Consider the following 16,160-nt stretch of genomic DNA (forward strand, 5'->3'; position numbering starts at 1 on the left):
CCTGGATCATCAACATGATACCAAGGTTGCTGGCTGGAAGCCAAGGATGCTGGCTTGAGCAAGGGGTCACTGGCTCGACTTGAACATCCCCCCCAAAGGTCAAGGCACATATGGGAAGCAGTCAATGAACAACTTAGTGTTGCAACTACGAGTTGATGCTTCTCTCATCTTTCTCCTTTTCTGTGTTCCCTCCCTGTGTCTGTGTCTCCCTCTGTCTTTTTCTCAAGGAAAAAAAATGTAAGGCCTGGGAGGTCCCTGTGGGCTAGAAGGGGCGTAGAGCAGTTTGAAGAGAAAGTGGGAGCATCCCTGAACTCTGAAAGGTGCAGGACCTTTCACGTGGGAAGAGTAGGCAGAAGCATCCTGTGTTCAAGGATGCTCAGGATGGTGGCTTGAAATGGGTATTTTAGGAACACTTTCTGAGAGATGTTTGGTAATGTCTGGACACATATTTGATTGTCGTAACTTGGTGGTGGGGGTACTAATGCTGTATAGTGGGCAGAGAGCAGGGGTACTGCTAACCACCCCCAATGCACAGACAGGACAGCCCCTCCTCTTCCCTAACAAAGGGTTATTGGGCCACAAATGTCAACAGCACTGATATTAAACAACTGAGGAGTAGAGGACTGAAGACTGAGCTTTGCTCTTTCATCCATCTGGCATACTTGTCAAGATTGACCTTTGCTTTGTGATTGGTGCTAGCAGTGAGCAGCTGCCATTATCTCGTGTCATCCTCACATAAACCCCTATTACATACCGTGTTACGGTGATAAACAGGCGTAGAGGCACTGAGCACCTTGCCCAAGGCCACGCTCCTGTCTGCAGAGCCAGCAGAGGTTAGCCTTTTAACCCAGCCTCCAGGCTGGGGTGAAGGCACCTGGTCCTGACTACCACATGTTGATGCTATCATTTTACTGAAATCGTTTTTATTTTACTTTAGTTATTTCAAGTTGAGTTTTAGATGATCAGAATAAATTTTTCAAAAATCCCTTTTAAAAAAAAAACCCCTTTTTAAAAAAAAAAAATTTTATATACTGATTTTTAGAGAGAGACAGAAACAGAGGTGGAAAAAGCTGGAAGCATCAACTCCTAGCAGTTGCTTTCTGTATGTGCCTTGACCAGGCAAGCCCAGGGTTTTGAACTGGTGACCACAGTGTTCCAGGTCGACACTTTATCCACTGCGCCAGCACAGGCCAGGCCCCAAAATCCTTAAAATATTTCATTTCTTCTCTAAATTGAATAGCTATTCTGGTATTTTGCTGCCTCCCATTTTCTATGTATTCAGTCCTTTGGACTTGATTGTTTTTCTGCTGAGATACTGTTTATATTGTGAATTTTGTTTCTTTAGTCATTTTGACCAGGGGCCCCCAAACTTTTTACATAGGGGGCCAGTTCACTGTCCCTCAGACCGTTGGAGGGCCGGACTATAAAAAAAACTATGAACAAATCCCTGTGCACACTGCACATATCTTATTTTAAAGTAAAAAACCAAAACGGGAACAAATACAATATTTAAAATAAAGAACAAGTAAATTAAAAAAAAAAAAAAAGAACAAGTAAATTTAAATCCACAAACTGACCAGTATTTCAATGGGAACTATGCTCCTCTCACTGACCACCAATGAAAAAGGTGCCCCTTCCGGAAGTGCGGTGGGGGCCGGATAAATGGCCTCAAGGGGCCGCAGTTTGGGGACCCCTGATTTTGACTGTCAGACGATGCTCTTGAAACTCCTGGGTCCATGCCCTAAGCTTTAGGGAGAGTTAGTCCTGTGTGTGCTGGACTGGATTCTGTGTTACTTGTGGACAGTCTGCAGTGGTTTTAGTGCCTTTTTAATTTTTTCAGCAAAATACAGTTGGTTAGATACAGATCAGATAATCCATCTTAACTTTTTTTTTTTTTTTTTTTTGTAGCAGAGACCGAGAGTCAGAGAGAGGGACAGATAGGGACAGACAGGAAGGGAGAGAGATGAGAAACATCAATTCTTCGTTGTGTTCCTTAGTTGTTCATTGATTAATTTCTCATATGTGCCTTGACGGGGGGGGGGGGGTGTACAGCAGATCGAGTGACCCCTTGCTCAAGCCAGCGTCCTTGGGCTCAAGCTGGTGAGCCTTGCTCAAACCAGATGAGCCCGCACTCGAGCTGGCGACCTTGGGGTCTTGAACCTGGTCCTGCGTGTCCCAGTCTGACACTCTACACTGTGCTACCTCCTGGTCAGGCTATTTTGGCTTTTTAAAGGGCTAGCTTAGGAAATTCAGAGCGGAGGAGGAGGCCCAGACATAAAAAGTACAGTCTGGCTGGGTCTCTCAGTTGGTATCTGTTAAGTATTCTGCCAGATGATAAAGTTTGTAGTTTCAAACTTTTTTGAAATCCTTGAGAGTTCCTGGGATTTTAACTTGGGCATGTGTTCTTGACAAATTGTGCCGTAAATGGGCTGTTGGACTTTTGCTGCCATTTCTGTGGAACATCTTCCCAACATATTCCTTGTTTCTGTTCATATTATTTGGCTCATTGTTAACTGGCTTATTTCTAGATCTTTTTTTCACAGTTTGGGTCATCCATGACGGTGACATTTTATTTTGATTGTCACTAAACCATAATCAATGGTTAACTTCCTCCATAAAAGCCTATTGAGCAATAGAGGCTCCAGATAACACCAGAGATGAAGGATTTCCAGTTTGTGGGCCTATTTCTGGCCAAGCTTGGCCTTCCTTCCTTCCTTCCTTTTTTAGGAGTACGGGGACAAACTTTGAGTGGAGTTACACAACTTAGAACAGTAGTTCATCTGTTTGCTCTCACTGTTGACTGAGCTTTCAAAAGGATGTGACAGGAAGGAGAACTAAGGCTTTTAACTGCCTGCCCTGTTGCTTGGAGCCGGAACCTCTCGTTGGCTGGGACTAGACATGGCAGGGCAGTTCCGATAAGAGCGCACATGAGGTGCTGCTGCAAGTTGAAAAGAAATGTTAAAGCTATTTGTATCTTCTGTCGCCTCCCTTCCATCTGCTTTGTGATTTGCTTTGGGGGTTGGGGACCCAGAACCTTGGGTTCCCTTGTTCTTCTGTGTGTCCTTAACTGGGGTAGAGGTAGCAACTAACCTGCCCTTGAGGAGCATAGATCTTTGCTTTTGTAGAGGCTCCCAGATACTCATGATTGTTTTTTCTTTAAGCTACTGAAAAAATATCTTAAATATCACTTTTATTTATATCTGGGATACATTGTTTCCATGAAAGCACATTCAGGTTTTTTAATGATTAAGAAAAAATCATTACATAAGAAAATCAATTTTCTATTTTTAAAAAACAGCTTTATTGAGATATATAGCTCACATACTACAATTCACCTATTTAAAGTGTACAATTCTGAGGTTTTTAGTATACCCACAGATATTTGCAGCCATCACCACAATCAGTCTTAGAACATTTTTATCATCTCAGAGAGAAACCCTGTCCTCCTTAGCCTCCTACCTTCCTGGCCCTCGGCACTCACTAATCTAAGTCCTATCTCTAGTGACTTCCTTGTTCTGGACATTTCTTAGGAATGGAATGGAATCCGTGTGTGTGTGAGAGAGAGAGAGAGAGAAACACACATTGGCTTCTTTGACATAGCATAATGTGTTTTTTTGTTTTGTTTTTTTTCAGAGACAGAGAGAGGGATAGACAGGGACAGACAGACAGGAACAGAGAGATGAGAAGCATCAATCATTCGTTTTTCGTTGTGCATTGTGACACCTTCGTTGTTCATTGATTGCTTTCTCATATGTGCCTTGACTGGGGAGCCTTCAGCAGACGTAACCCCTTGCTCGAGTCAGCGACCTTGGGTCCAAGCTGGTGAGCTTTGCTCAAACCAGATGAGCTCGTGCTCAAGCTGGTGACCTCGGGGTCTCAAACCTGGGTCCTCAGCATCCCAGACCAAAGCTCTATCCACTGCACCACTGCCTGGTCAGACAGCATAATGTTTTTATTTTATTTTCTTTCTTTTTTACATAGGCAGAGATAGACAGGGACAGACAGACGGGAACGGAGAGAGAGATGAGAAGCATCAATTATTAGTTTTTCGTTGCACATTGCGACTTCTTAGTTGTTCATTGATTGCTTTCTCACATGTGCCTTGACCGCGGGCCTTCAGCAGACCGAGTAACCCCTTGCTGGAGCCAGCGACCTTGGGTCCAAGCTGGTGAGCTTTTTGCTCAAGCCAGATGAGCCCGCACTCAAGCTGGCGAACTCGGGGTCTTGAACCTGGGTCCTTCCGCATCCCAGTCCGACGCTCTATCCACTGCGCCACCACCTGGTCAGGCTGTTTTTAAGGATCATCTATGCCTTAGCATATTGAGCAGTGATTCATTTTTCAAAAATCCTGGCCTGACCTGTGGTGGCGCAATGGGTAAAGCGTTGACCTGGAATTCTGAGGTCGCCGGTTCGAAACTCTGGGCTTGCCTGGTCAAGGCACATATGGGAACTGATGTTTTCTGCTCCAACTCCCCCCCCTAAAATTAATAAATAAAAAAAATTAAAAAAAAAACTAGTAAAATATACACACAATAAAAGTTACTGTTTGAACCACGTGTAGGTATAAGTTCAGTGGCATTAAGGATGTCCACATGGTTGTGCCACCATCACCACCATCTAGCTCAAGAATGTTTCCAAACTGAACCTGTGTGCCCATTAAACACTAACTCCTCATTTCCCTGCACAACCCCTGCCCATTGACCTTCAGTAGCTCAGTCAGAATCTGTTCTTCCTTGTTTTGCATGTGTTTCCTGGAATGTGGTGTACACTTTAGATGTGCAGCTCTGCTGACACCTGGATTTGAGCCCATGAGACCCACTTGCAGGTGTTGGAATGCCACAGCTGTGGGTTAGTTTGTTGTTTTAAGCCATGAGTTTGTGGTCATTTATCGCAGCACCCATAGGAAATGAAGACAGTTGTTCCATGCAAGTTTGTACAGACTAGTGTTTATGTAATGCTCTTGGTGCCCACAGCGTGGCACGCAGTGCTTCCTACTTTGTCTCTTGTGTCTCATGGCATCTGAGAGAGGAGCAAGGACCCTGCAGTCATACACCTGCATTTTATCCTGGCTTAGCTATTTCTTCCTTACTGTGTGCCTCCATTTCCTTTTCTTTAAAATAGAGGCAATACCAGCTTTCACCTGTAAGGATTGTTGGGAGGATGGAATGAGTTAGTGCTTCTCAGCTTGAGGAGCGTCCCTGTGGGGATGGAGCCCAAACCTCTGTGCTGGGTCCTCTGAAAGGGTGCCCTGAGCTTGGGTCTGGGATTGCTGAAAGCAGAGGGCAGTGGAACAGCTGCCACGAACAAAGGGGCTGAGGTGTTACTACTGCAGCCCGAGCAGGAGCAGGAAGCAGCACACCGGCCTCCCAGCCTCTCCAGTGCGCCCCTGCTGCACCCAGAGGGGAGCAGCTGGTCACGATCTGGAATGGGGGGAGTCCCAGTCTGGCATCATAGCAGAAAACACACATGTGGATTTGGAGCTCAGAGACAACAGCTCAGTAATTGATATACATCGTTTCAGACCACGTGGTGGGGAAGAGAGGGACACGATGCATGTCTTAAATTGATTTCCCAGAAGTCACACAAACAAGGCTACAAACATGGCCCACCTCGCTTTAAGGCAGCTTCTAAGTATAGTCGTGAGGCCAGGCACTTTGCTGCCTGAACAAAACCTGGGCTCTACCAAGGAAAGGGAGGGGAATGTCTGTCCCTGGAGCAGAACTGTCCGAGTTGTTATGCTAATGTTGATACAGCAACAGGAAGAGCCTCCAGATAAAAAAATTTCTCCTTTATCTTTCCTCCCCATACAAGTTGAACTGTTTTTTCTGCTTGATATTTGTTGGCAGTGCTTGTCAGTGTGTCCTCACAATCCCTCTATGATTGGGCACATGGTGATGTGGAGTAGTTTTATTTTACTTCACTTTTTAATTGATTTTTAGAGAGAGAGAGGGGGAGAGGAAAGGAGAATGAGGAGAACATCGATTTGTTGTTCCACTTAGCTATGCATTTGTTGGTTGATTCTTGTATGTGTGACTAGGGATTGAACCTGTAACTTTGGAGTATTTGGTGCTCTAATCAGTTGAGCTTTCTGGCCAGGGCTAGGTTAGCTTTGAATTTTAGCCTCACTTTTGAAGGATAGCTTAACTAGGCTTTGAATCCTGGCTTAGCTACTTCTTTGCTGTTTGTGGATGAAACAAGGAAATAGGCTGGTGGCTCTTGTGATGGGATGTCATTCTAGAACACTGTGGTTCAATTTGCTGGTAATTTTTTGTCCAAAAGTTGGGCATATTCTGCCATCCGATATCGATGCATCTGACCTGCAGGTACAGTCTCAGGATGTGCTGAAGCATATGGTCGCAGACACTGTCCTGTAATTTTGAATTCTTTCAGTTTTATATCTGCTTTCTTCATCGGGACATTTCCCGAGAGCAGGGACCAGATCCTGTTCAGTTTTGTGTTACCCTAGCTTCCAGCGGAATGCTTTGCTTATGGAATATTTCCTCAAGATTATTGGTTAGATAGAATCTAGGGACTCTGAAGTTACTGGGGGGGGGTGCCTCGTTTCTGTAATTCCTGACTGTACACAGTATTTTGTATTTGTTATTTAACTCCAGTCCTTACGTTAGCTAACCTTCCTGTGCACTCATTTCCAGCCCAGGCAGGTGATTTGTTCCCAAGGCTATTCCTTCCTGTGTGAATGACCCTGTAACTTGTGTCTTGTCTTCAGTAGTCAAAGTGAAAGGTTTAGGGCAGGGTTGGGAACCTTTCTGGCTGAGAGAGCCATGAACGCCATGTATTTTAAAATGTAATTCCGTGAGAACCATACAACGACCCATGTATGATTTTTAAAGATTTGTCTGTGAGCCAGATGCGGCCATCAAAAGAGCCACATCTGGCTCGCGAGCCATAGGTTTCTGACCCCTGGTTTAGGGTATGGAGGTCTCCCATTTCCTTTGAATACTCCAAGGACCAGTTAGTTTTTTAAAAGACTTGTTAGGCAAAATCAGTTGAGAAATTTTTACTAACACAGTCATGGAAAGGGTAAATACTGGGATTGTATTTCAAGTGGAAAGTTCTGGGAAGTAATTTAAGTAGTTCCACAAAATTTTAGTCTGGTAATTATGGGAATCTGGTATAGTAGAAGTTTAGAATCATAGAAGGATGTGGAATTAAGGACTGCTTGAGGGATTCCTCCATTCCCCGGGCTGGAGAGAGTGCTTCTGGTCCTTGTCAATCTCTAGAGGCCTATACCTGTGTGGGGCACACATGTGATTAAAAACAAACAAACAGGCCCTGGCTGGTTGGCTCAGCGGTAGAGCGTGGGCCTGGCGTGCGGGGGACCCGGGTTCGATTCCCGGCCAGGGCACATAGGGGAAGTGCCCATTTGCTTCTCCACCCCCCCCTCCTTCCTCTCTGTCTCTCTCTTCCCCTTCCACAGCCAAGGCTCCATTGGAGCAAAGATGGCCCGGGCGCTGGGGATGGCTCCTTGGCCGCTGCCCCAGGCGCTAGAGTGGCTCTGGTCGCAGCAGAGCGACGACGCCCCGGAGGGGCAGAGCATCGCCCCCTGGTGGACAGAGCGTCGCCCCTGGTGGGCGTGCCAGGTGGATCCCGGTCGCGCGCATGCGGGAGTCTGTCTGACTGTCTCTCCCCATTTCTAGATTCAGAAAAATACAAACAAAAACAAAAACAAAAAAACCCAAACAAGCAAACAAACTCCCCCGGCCCGAATCTAGAAGAACAGATTGGGGATTTGCCTGTTTATAATGTGACTGGTGGAATTGACCTGAAAACTGTGCAATCATTTATGTTGCAAGTATCCTGAGAGAATAAATGAAGATTTAGTGAGGACAGTGCTCGTGGGATCCTGACTTCTCATCCATCCATAGTTCCAAGAAGAGTAACTTAGCTCACCTTCAGAATCCAGATACTTACCATCCTTTTCATTTCTCACAGAGGTGGCCTTAGTAACATGCTGTTCCAGTGCTCCCTGCCTGACACTGTGGCCACCGTTGGTGACGAGCCTCGAAAGGTGCTCCTGCGGCTGTACGGTGCGATTTTAAAGATGGTGAGTTCCCAGGCTGCTTGGGGACGGGAGGGGCCTGTTACTGGTTTTAATCCTCTTTCCTGAATTACCTGGGAAGAGAGTTTAAATACTCTAGTGGTGTTATGAAAGCTCTTTTACTATATTGCTTTTATTTTAATTGGGCTGCACAACTTGGCTTTTTGTTTATATTCTAATTCCTACTTTTACTTATTTGTTAGGAAACTAGTACAAACATTCACAGCTTTATACCCAGAGAAAGTATTATGTTGGTTAAATCTTATGATGCTGGTAGTACTTATGATGCTTGGGTTTTCCACAAATTGAGATTTTTCAGCTCAGACTTAGGTTGTAAACTTAAAGATTGTTTTTAAAGCACAGTCACAAAGATTTTACAGGATAGTCCCAGGGGCAAACTCTGATCTCAGGGAGGCTGAATTTATTAACTATTCCCTTTGAGAGATTTTTTTTTTCTTGACAGAGACAGAGAGAGGGACAGATAGGGACAAACAGGAAGGGAGATGAAAAGCACCAAATTTTTTTTGTTGCGGCACTTTAGTTGTTCACTGATTACTTTCTCTTATGTGCCTTGATGGGGCACTGCAGCAGACGGATTAACCCCTTGCTCAAGCCAGCGACCTTGGGCCCAAGCTGGTGAGCTTTGTTCAAACTCACCCGATGAACCCGCGCTCAAGCTGGTGACCTTGGTGTCTCGAACCTGGGTCCTCCGCGTCCCAGTCTGATGCTTTATCCACAGTGCTACCACCTGGTCAGGCCCCTTTGAGATTTTTTTTAAAACTTGGAATTTGTTAGATTTATAACCTTAACTTTATTACTTAAATAAGTCTAGATCTGTGGTGACGCAGTTGGTAAAAACGTCGACCTGGAACGCTGAAGTTGCTGGTTTGAAACCCTGGGCTTGCCTGGTCAAGGCACATATGGGAGTTGATGCTTTCTGCTCCAATCCCCCTTCTCTCTCTCTCTCTGTCTCCTCTCTAAAAAATGAATAAATAAAATCTAAAAAAAAAAAATCAAGTTTAATTTTCATACCTTATTTGTTGAATTGTCTTAACTGATAGGATATCTCAAATGTGTGGAGTTTTTTTTTTTGTTTTTTTTTTTACTATTTTTGTACTGTGAATTTACCATTTTACTGCCTACACATACAGATGTTTGGTGGAGCTATTTCTTTGGTAGAATTTTGATATTCATTTAAATCTCTGGAAGAGCCCATTTATAGCTTCAAGAAATGGAGAGTAGTTTTCTGAATTAATTTTTTATTTTATATTTCAATTTTTCCATTGATTGCGAGAGGAAGGAGGAGAGGGAGAGAGGGACAGACAGGAAGGGAGAGAGATGAGAAACATCAACTTATTCCACTTAGTTGTGCACTCATTGATTGCTTCTCGTATGTGTCCTGACTGGGAATCGAACCTATGATCTCAGTGCACCAGGATGACTCTCTAGCCATTGGACCATCCAGCCAGGGCCTCTTGATTTAATTTTTTAAAATGCTAGTCTCAGCTCAATCTAAAAAGTAGGTCATGTCTATGATAATTCAATTGTGTTAAGAAATATTAAAGTTAAGATTGGCCCTCTAGATGTTAGTTCACTTAAAAATTGTCATAATTTGACTGAACCCTTTCATTGGATAATTTTTCCTTAGCCCTGTGAAGCTGCGGATGCGGTTAGGATCTGGAAGGGTTGGAAACAAGTTAGCCTGCTGAGGAAAACTGAGGCTGGTGGCCGTTAGCTGCATACAGCTGACTCGGTGACCTGGACCCTGGCAGTACTCAAACAGAACATGTTTTGTGTTTACCATATTGTTTGGTTTTTTTATTTAGTCAAGTTGTAGTTTCAAAGCATGGATTTTAAAATTCCCAATTAATGTTCTTTTGGCATTTTTAGTAAGATTAGTCTTTAGCCATTTTTTCTTTGAGGATTTTTTTTTTTTTTTGCATTTTATAAGAAGTCCTATTTCTGCTCATTAGTTTTGTGTGCTTTTGTTTAAGCAAGACTTTAAAATACTTTAAAAATAACCAGCTATCAAAATTGCATGTAATATAAGACTATTATTTAAATCTGATTTATGAGGCTTTTATTTCTATTTATAACTTAACAGGAGCATTTTAATTGTGCACTGTGCTCCTCCAGGTGCTAGACCCCACGTGGGTCGGGTCCTGTGCTCTGTGTGGAGCATCGTGCAGTGGCGGCTGAGGCAGGTGCCCTGGAGGGCTGAGGAATGAAATATTAAATTTTATTTAATTTCAATTAATTTAAACTGAAATAGTCACATGTAGCTGGTGGCTACTGCATTGGATAGCACAGCTCTAGACTTTGTAAGAGCCAGCTACAGCATAGCCTGTGTCTTTCCCCTAATAAAGGTTCACTAGCAGTAGTTAATATTTTGTCCTTTAAAAAGTTTTAGCAGCCTAGAATTATTACCTTACAGTTCTTTTTTTTCTTCTTCTTCTTTTTTTTTTTTGTATTTTTCTGAAGCTGGAAATGGGGAGAGACAGTCAGACAGACTCCCACATGCGCCCGACCGGGATCCACCTGGGCACGCCCACCAGGGGCGATGCTCTGCCCACCAGGGGCGATGCTCTGCCCCTCTGGGGCGTCGCTGTGCTGCGACCAGAGCCACTCTAGCGCCTGGGGCAGAGGCCAAGGAGCCATCCCCAGTGCCCGGGCCATCTCTGCTCCAATGGAGCCTTGGCTGCGGGAGGGGAACAGAGAGACAGAGAGGAAGGAGGGGGGAGGGTGGAGAAGCAAATGGGCGCTTCTCCTATGTGCCCTGGCCGGGATTCAAACCCGGGTCCCCCGCACGCCAGGCCGACGCTCTACCGCTGAGCCAACCAGCCAGGGCCTACCTTACAGTTCTTAAGTGCAATAGGAATAGAGAGACAGACAGGAAGGGAGAGAGATGAGAAGCATCAACTTATAGTTGTGGCTCCCTAGTTCATTGATTGCTTCTCAAATGTGCCTTGACTGGGTGTGCTCCAGCCAACCAACCCAGTGATCTTGGGCTTCAAGCCAGTGACCTTTGGGCTCCAACCAGCGGCCACAGGATCATTTCGATGATCCGTACTCTAGCTAGTGACCCAGCGCTCAAGCTGGTGTGCCTGTGCTCCAGTTGGCGACCTCAGCATCCCAGGTCAATGTCCTATCCACTGGGCCATCACTGGTCAGGTTGTTCCTGGGGTTTTGTTTGTTTGTTTGTTTGTTTTTTTAATTTTTTTACAGGGACAGAGAGAGTCAGATAGAGGGATAGATGGGGGACAGACAGATAGGAATGGAGAGAGATGAGAAGCATCAATCATCAGTTTTTCTTTGTGACACCGTAGTTGTTCATTGATTGCTGTCTCATATGTTCCATGACCGCGGGCCTTCAGCAGACTGAGTAACCCCCGCTCAAGCCAGTGACCTTGGGTCCATGCTAGTGAGCTTTTTTTTTTCGCTCAAGCCAGATGAGCCCACGCTCAAGCTGGCAACCCTGGAGTCTTGAACCTGGGTCCTTCCATATCTCAGTCCGACGCTCCATCCACTGCGCCACCGTCTGGTCAGGCCCTGTTTATTTTTAAGGGGAAGAAAAGGCTATTGGGCAACTCAGAAAATAAGTAGCAGAATAATTGAAGCCAGTTAAAATGGAATTAACTCTTACCAAACTAATAGAATGGAGTATATTTTACATATAGTTCTAATTTGTAGGGGGATGCTCTACATTTAGCTTCCTGATTATATTTTTATTAGAAAGTTTCTATTTCTGAAACTGCATCTCCTGATGACGGCTGGAAACTATGCCTGGAGCATGCTAGGTGCAAAGGGAACCGAGTAGAATAATAAGCAGGTGTTGACAGTCTCACGATTGACTTTAGAGACAAGAAACCCATTTTTGTTGGGGGGGGAGACTGTTTCTTTGTGTCGTAGGTAGAAATCTATATTTTCAGTATAATTACTTCGTTGAATCTTTAGTTCAAGTATACTTTTAAAAATATTTTCTTTTTTTAAAGATTTTATTTATTGACTTTAGAGAGAGGTGAGAGAGAGAGACAAAGGCAGGAATGCGGGGAGTGGGGAGCATCAACTTATAGTTGCAGTTGCTTTATTGTGTGCTTTGACCGGGCAAGCCCAGGGTTTTGAACCAGTGAACTCAGCGTTCCAGGTTGACGCTTTACTGCGCCACCACAGGGCAGGTTTTTATTTATTTATTTATTTTTGTTTTTTCTGAAGTTGGAAACGGAGAGGCAGTCAGACAGACTCCCACATGCGCCCGACCGGGATCCACCCAGCATGCCCACCAGGGGGCGATGCTCTGCCCATCTGGGGCGTTGCTCTGTTGCAACCAGAGCCATTCTAGCGCCTGAGGCAGAGACCACGGAGCCATCCTCAGTGCCCAGGCCAGCTTTGCTCCAGTGGAGCCTTGGCTGCAGGAGGGGAAGAGAGAGACAGAGAGGAAGGAGAGGGGTAGGGGTGGAGAAGCAGATGGGCGCTTCTCCTGTGTGCCCTGGCCGGGAATCGAACCCGGGACTCCTGCACGCCAGGCCGACTCTCTACCACTGAGCCAACCGGCCAGGGCCTAATTATTTATTTTTAAAGTTTAAACTTAGTAAAACCTACAGCTTCCAATTTAAATATTTTTGGATCTTAAGTTCTTCAGGATTTATCAGGGGAACTTGTTGCCAGTTAGAATTTCAGACATTAATGATCCCTGTAGACTGTTGGTTGTTGTGACTACCTTTGACAACAGCAGGAGAAGAAAATTCAGGGGCCCTGCGGAGTGACTGCGGTGAGACAGGGAAAAGAGAGGCCGGGACTGAGGGGCCAGGAGGGGGCACGCTGGCAGCAGGGCTGTGTGTATCCAGAGCTGAGCTTTCACAGCCGAGCTGTGGCAGGGATTTCACTAATTTTAACTCTTTTTCAAATATTTTCAACCCAGTTTAAATTTTTTTTTTTTAAAAGACTTTATTTATTCATTTTAGAGGGGGGGAGAGAGAGAGAGAGAGAGGAGGAGGAGGAGGAGGAGGAGGAGGAGCAGGAAGCATCAACTCCCATATGTACCTTAACCAGGCAAACCCAGGGTTTTGAACCGGCGACCTCAGCATTCCAGGTCGACGCTTTATCCGCTGCGCCACCACAGGTCAGGCCTTTCAACCCAGTTTAAAATTTTCTGATACTTATTTTTTTTTGCCGGGATGTGGGTGCAATCATATTGCTGGCTGTCAGCTTTTTGATTTTGGCCAGTAAGAGAAGGAGAGATATTTATAATCTACAATGACTTTCTGTTCCCATAACAACAAGAAAATTGCCAGAATTGGTAGTAGCTTGTCAGGATTGGCATTAGGACATGTGGCCGAACAATGTGGAGCCCAAATAATAAGTCACATCACTTTCATTAGTGAATTAAAGGCAGAGTAAATATAGTACAACTCAGATATTATATTACTATGATTTTTTACCTCTGCCTTAGATGAAAGCACCCACCTGTCTCTGTACATGTCTGCGTTTACACAGTTGTAACTGGCACACCCTAGATCGGCTGTGTGAATGCTGTTGTCGCACCCTTTTGAGGCAAGTTAAAATAAGCTCCTTCCTTAAGAAATGTTAATTGACAACTGCACATAATACGTGTTTTCTCATAATATTTGCTTAATCATGTGGTAGACCAGTTTAGTTTAGTATGTCCCTCCCCCCCCCCTTTTTTTTTCACAGAGACAGAGAGTGAGTCAGGGAGAGAGAGACAAAGACAGACAGACAGGAATGGAGACAGATGAGAAGCATCAATCATCAGTTTTTCATTGCGGCACCTTAGTTCATTGATTGCTTTCTCAAATGTGCCTTGACCGCTGGCCATCAGACCGAGTGACCCCTTGCTCGAGCCAGCGACCTTGCGTCCAAGCTAGTGACCTTTTGCTCAAACCAGATGAGCCCGCGCTCAAGCTGGTGACCTCGGGGTCTCGAACCTGTGTCCTCCGTGTCCCAGTCCGACGCTCTACCCACTGCGCCACCGCCCAGTCAGGCCCTTTTTCTTTGTTTTCAGCCTTAAAAAATTTTTTTTTATCTCATTGAGAATCTGACATTACATAGAAATATTTCTTTGATTTACATTTACAATTATTTTCAAGTGACTTGGTTTAAAATAGTGAGACGTGTCTCACCTTTTCTGTTTTCTCATCTTGGTGTTGAGAGATACCTGCCTCCTTTTCCCTGCAGCAGGGCGGTGAAGTGGTTGCTCTTTGGTACGGCTCACTCAGGGCCGAGGAGCAGAAAGCCATCCCGAAACCTTCCAGTTGGTAGGCCCACAATGTCTGTCCCACAAACGCCAGTCCCTTATTTCCATAGAACATGAGCCGTAAGCAGACTTCCTGATTGTGTCCTGGAGGTCTTATTTAGGGTTCGTGTTCATTTTCAATGGCTTATGAAAAATCTTGTGTTGGACGAGGAAACAGCCCGTTCCAGAATATAAGTAAAGAGTTAAATACAGGACAGCTCAAAATTCTTTCCTTTCGTTTTCCTCTGCCTAAGATGAAAGCACACAAGCATCTCTGTGCTTGTTCTGCACTCATTCAGATGTAACTGGTATGCTCTAAGTTGGCTATATAAATGCAGTTGCAGCATCCTTTTTTTTTAATTTTATTGATTTTGGCTGATTCTTTTTTCTTTTTCTTTTTTTTTTTGGTATTTTTCTTTAGCTGGAAACGGGGAGAGACAGACAGACTCCCGCGTGCACCCGACCAGATCCACCTGGCACGCCCACCAGGGGGCAATGCTCTGCCCACCAGGGGGCGATGCTCTGCCCCTCGGGGCGTTGCTCTGTTGCGACCAGAGCCACTCTAGCGCCTGGGGCAGAGGCCAAGGAGCCATCCCCAGTGCCTGGGCCATCTTTGCTCCAATGGAGCCTTGGCTGCGGGAGGGGAAGGGAGAGACAGAGAGGAAGGAGAGGGGGAGGGGTGGAGAAGCAGATGGGCGCTTCTCCTGTGTGCCCTGGCCGGGAATCGAACCCGGGACTTCTGCACGCCAGGCCGACGCTCTACCACTGAGCCAACCGGCCAGGGCCAATTTTGGCTGATTCTTGTCTGTGCTCTGAGGATCGAATCTGCAGCCCTGGTGTATCGGGCTGACGTTCTACCAGTGGAGCCATCCAGCCAGGGCTGTAACGTCCTTTTGATTGTGCAGCTTTGAGAAACATCTGTCCAATATTATTTGTAGAGAATAAACAGAGAAATATTGGTGTGCTCTTCAAACAATACACGTTAATATAATTTAGTGTCTATTTCACAGAGAGTAGCTTAAATTTTAACTTTAATTTTAATAGAGGAGGTTATTTTCATTTGCTTTGTAGATGATGAAAACTGAATTCAACTATAAAGTTAACTTAAAGTAGGATGGTTTAATGGGAGGTTGTTTTTTCTTGTTTTTTTGTTTTTGATTTAATAGGAGTTTTGAGAAGTGCTAGTTTAGCTTTTGCCATTGTGGTAAGAGATGTCATTGCCAGAAGAAAGCTTGACACAGAAAGATTAGCTATAAATGTAACTTGATTCTTTTCCCTTCTGATACTGGGAAGGAGCATGTGCTCCGCAGCGTCCGGTAGCAGCCTTTTCAGAGAAGCAAGTTTGGCTGATTACAAATAACCAGTTTGCTTATTTATCATGAGCTGTGGAAGACACAAGTGTCAGTACGTATTGTCCCTTCACTGTGACCTGTGCCCGTTCGCAGAAGTCTCAGAGGAATGCTCTGTCTCTTCCTCCGTCAGAACAGTGACTGTGTTGGGCCAGTCCCTTTTGGGCATGCATGGAGAGATTGGGCCTCACCGTTTCTGAACGGTCTCGCAGGCATAGATGTCTATAGTACACATCAAAGATCTCTCGAATGTTGTCGGGAAAATGGTCTTGATTTGTTTTTGAGTAATAGAAGACTAATATTAGTGCTTGTTTGAGTACTAACCATAATACAGTTAGAGGTATTAAGGCACAACGCAGATATGTGACTCAAATGGTTCAACTGCAGTACAGTCTTTTTTGAATGCAGAAAACATTTTCTCACAGCTCCAGTTTAATTAAAAATTAAACCATAATAAAATGTGGAACAGCCCGTATAGTTACTAGTGAGATCTTGGCTGCTG

The 16,160-nt window shown here is 44.8% G+C and overlaps 1 protein-coding gene across 3 annotated transcripts in view; it reads left to right on the top strand.

The window, feature by feature from the left end:
• CHKA (choline kinase alpha) overlaps nucleotides 1-16,160 on the top strand; it is a 55,513-nt gene that overhangs the window by 4,368 nt on the left and 34,985 nt on the right. For all 3 annotated transcript variants that reach the window (XM_066386421.1, XM_066386503.1, XM_066386543.1), the window contains exon 2: nucleotides 7,954-8,065. In XM_066386421.1, the coding sequence (XP_066242518.1) occupies nucleotides 7,954-8,065 (112 nt within the window). The remainder of the gene's footprint in view (nucleotides 1-7,953; nucleotides 8,066-16,160) is intronic.

The sequence above is a fragment of the Saccopteryx leptura genome, chromosome 1 (genome assembly GCF_036850995.1).
Source record: "Saccopteryx leptura isolate mSacLep1 chromosome 1, mSacLep1_pri_phased_curated, whole genome shotgun sequence".
Taxonomy (NCBI): domain Eukaryota; kingdom Metazoa; phylum Chordata; class Mammalia; order Chiroptera; family Emballonuridae; genus Saccopteryx; species Saccopteryx leptura.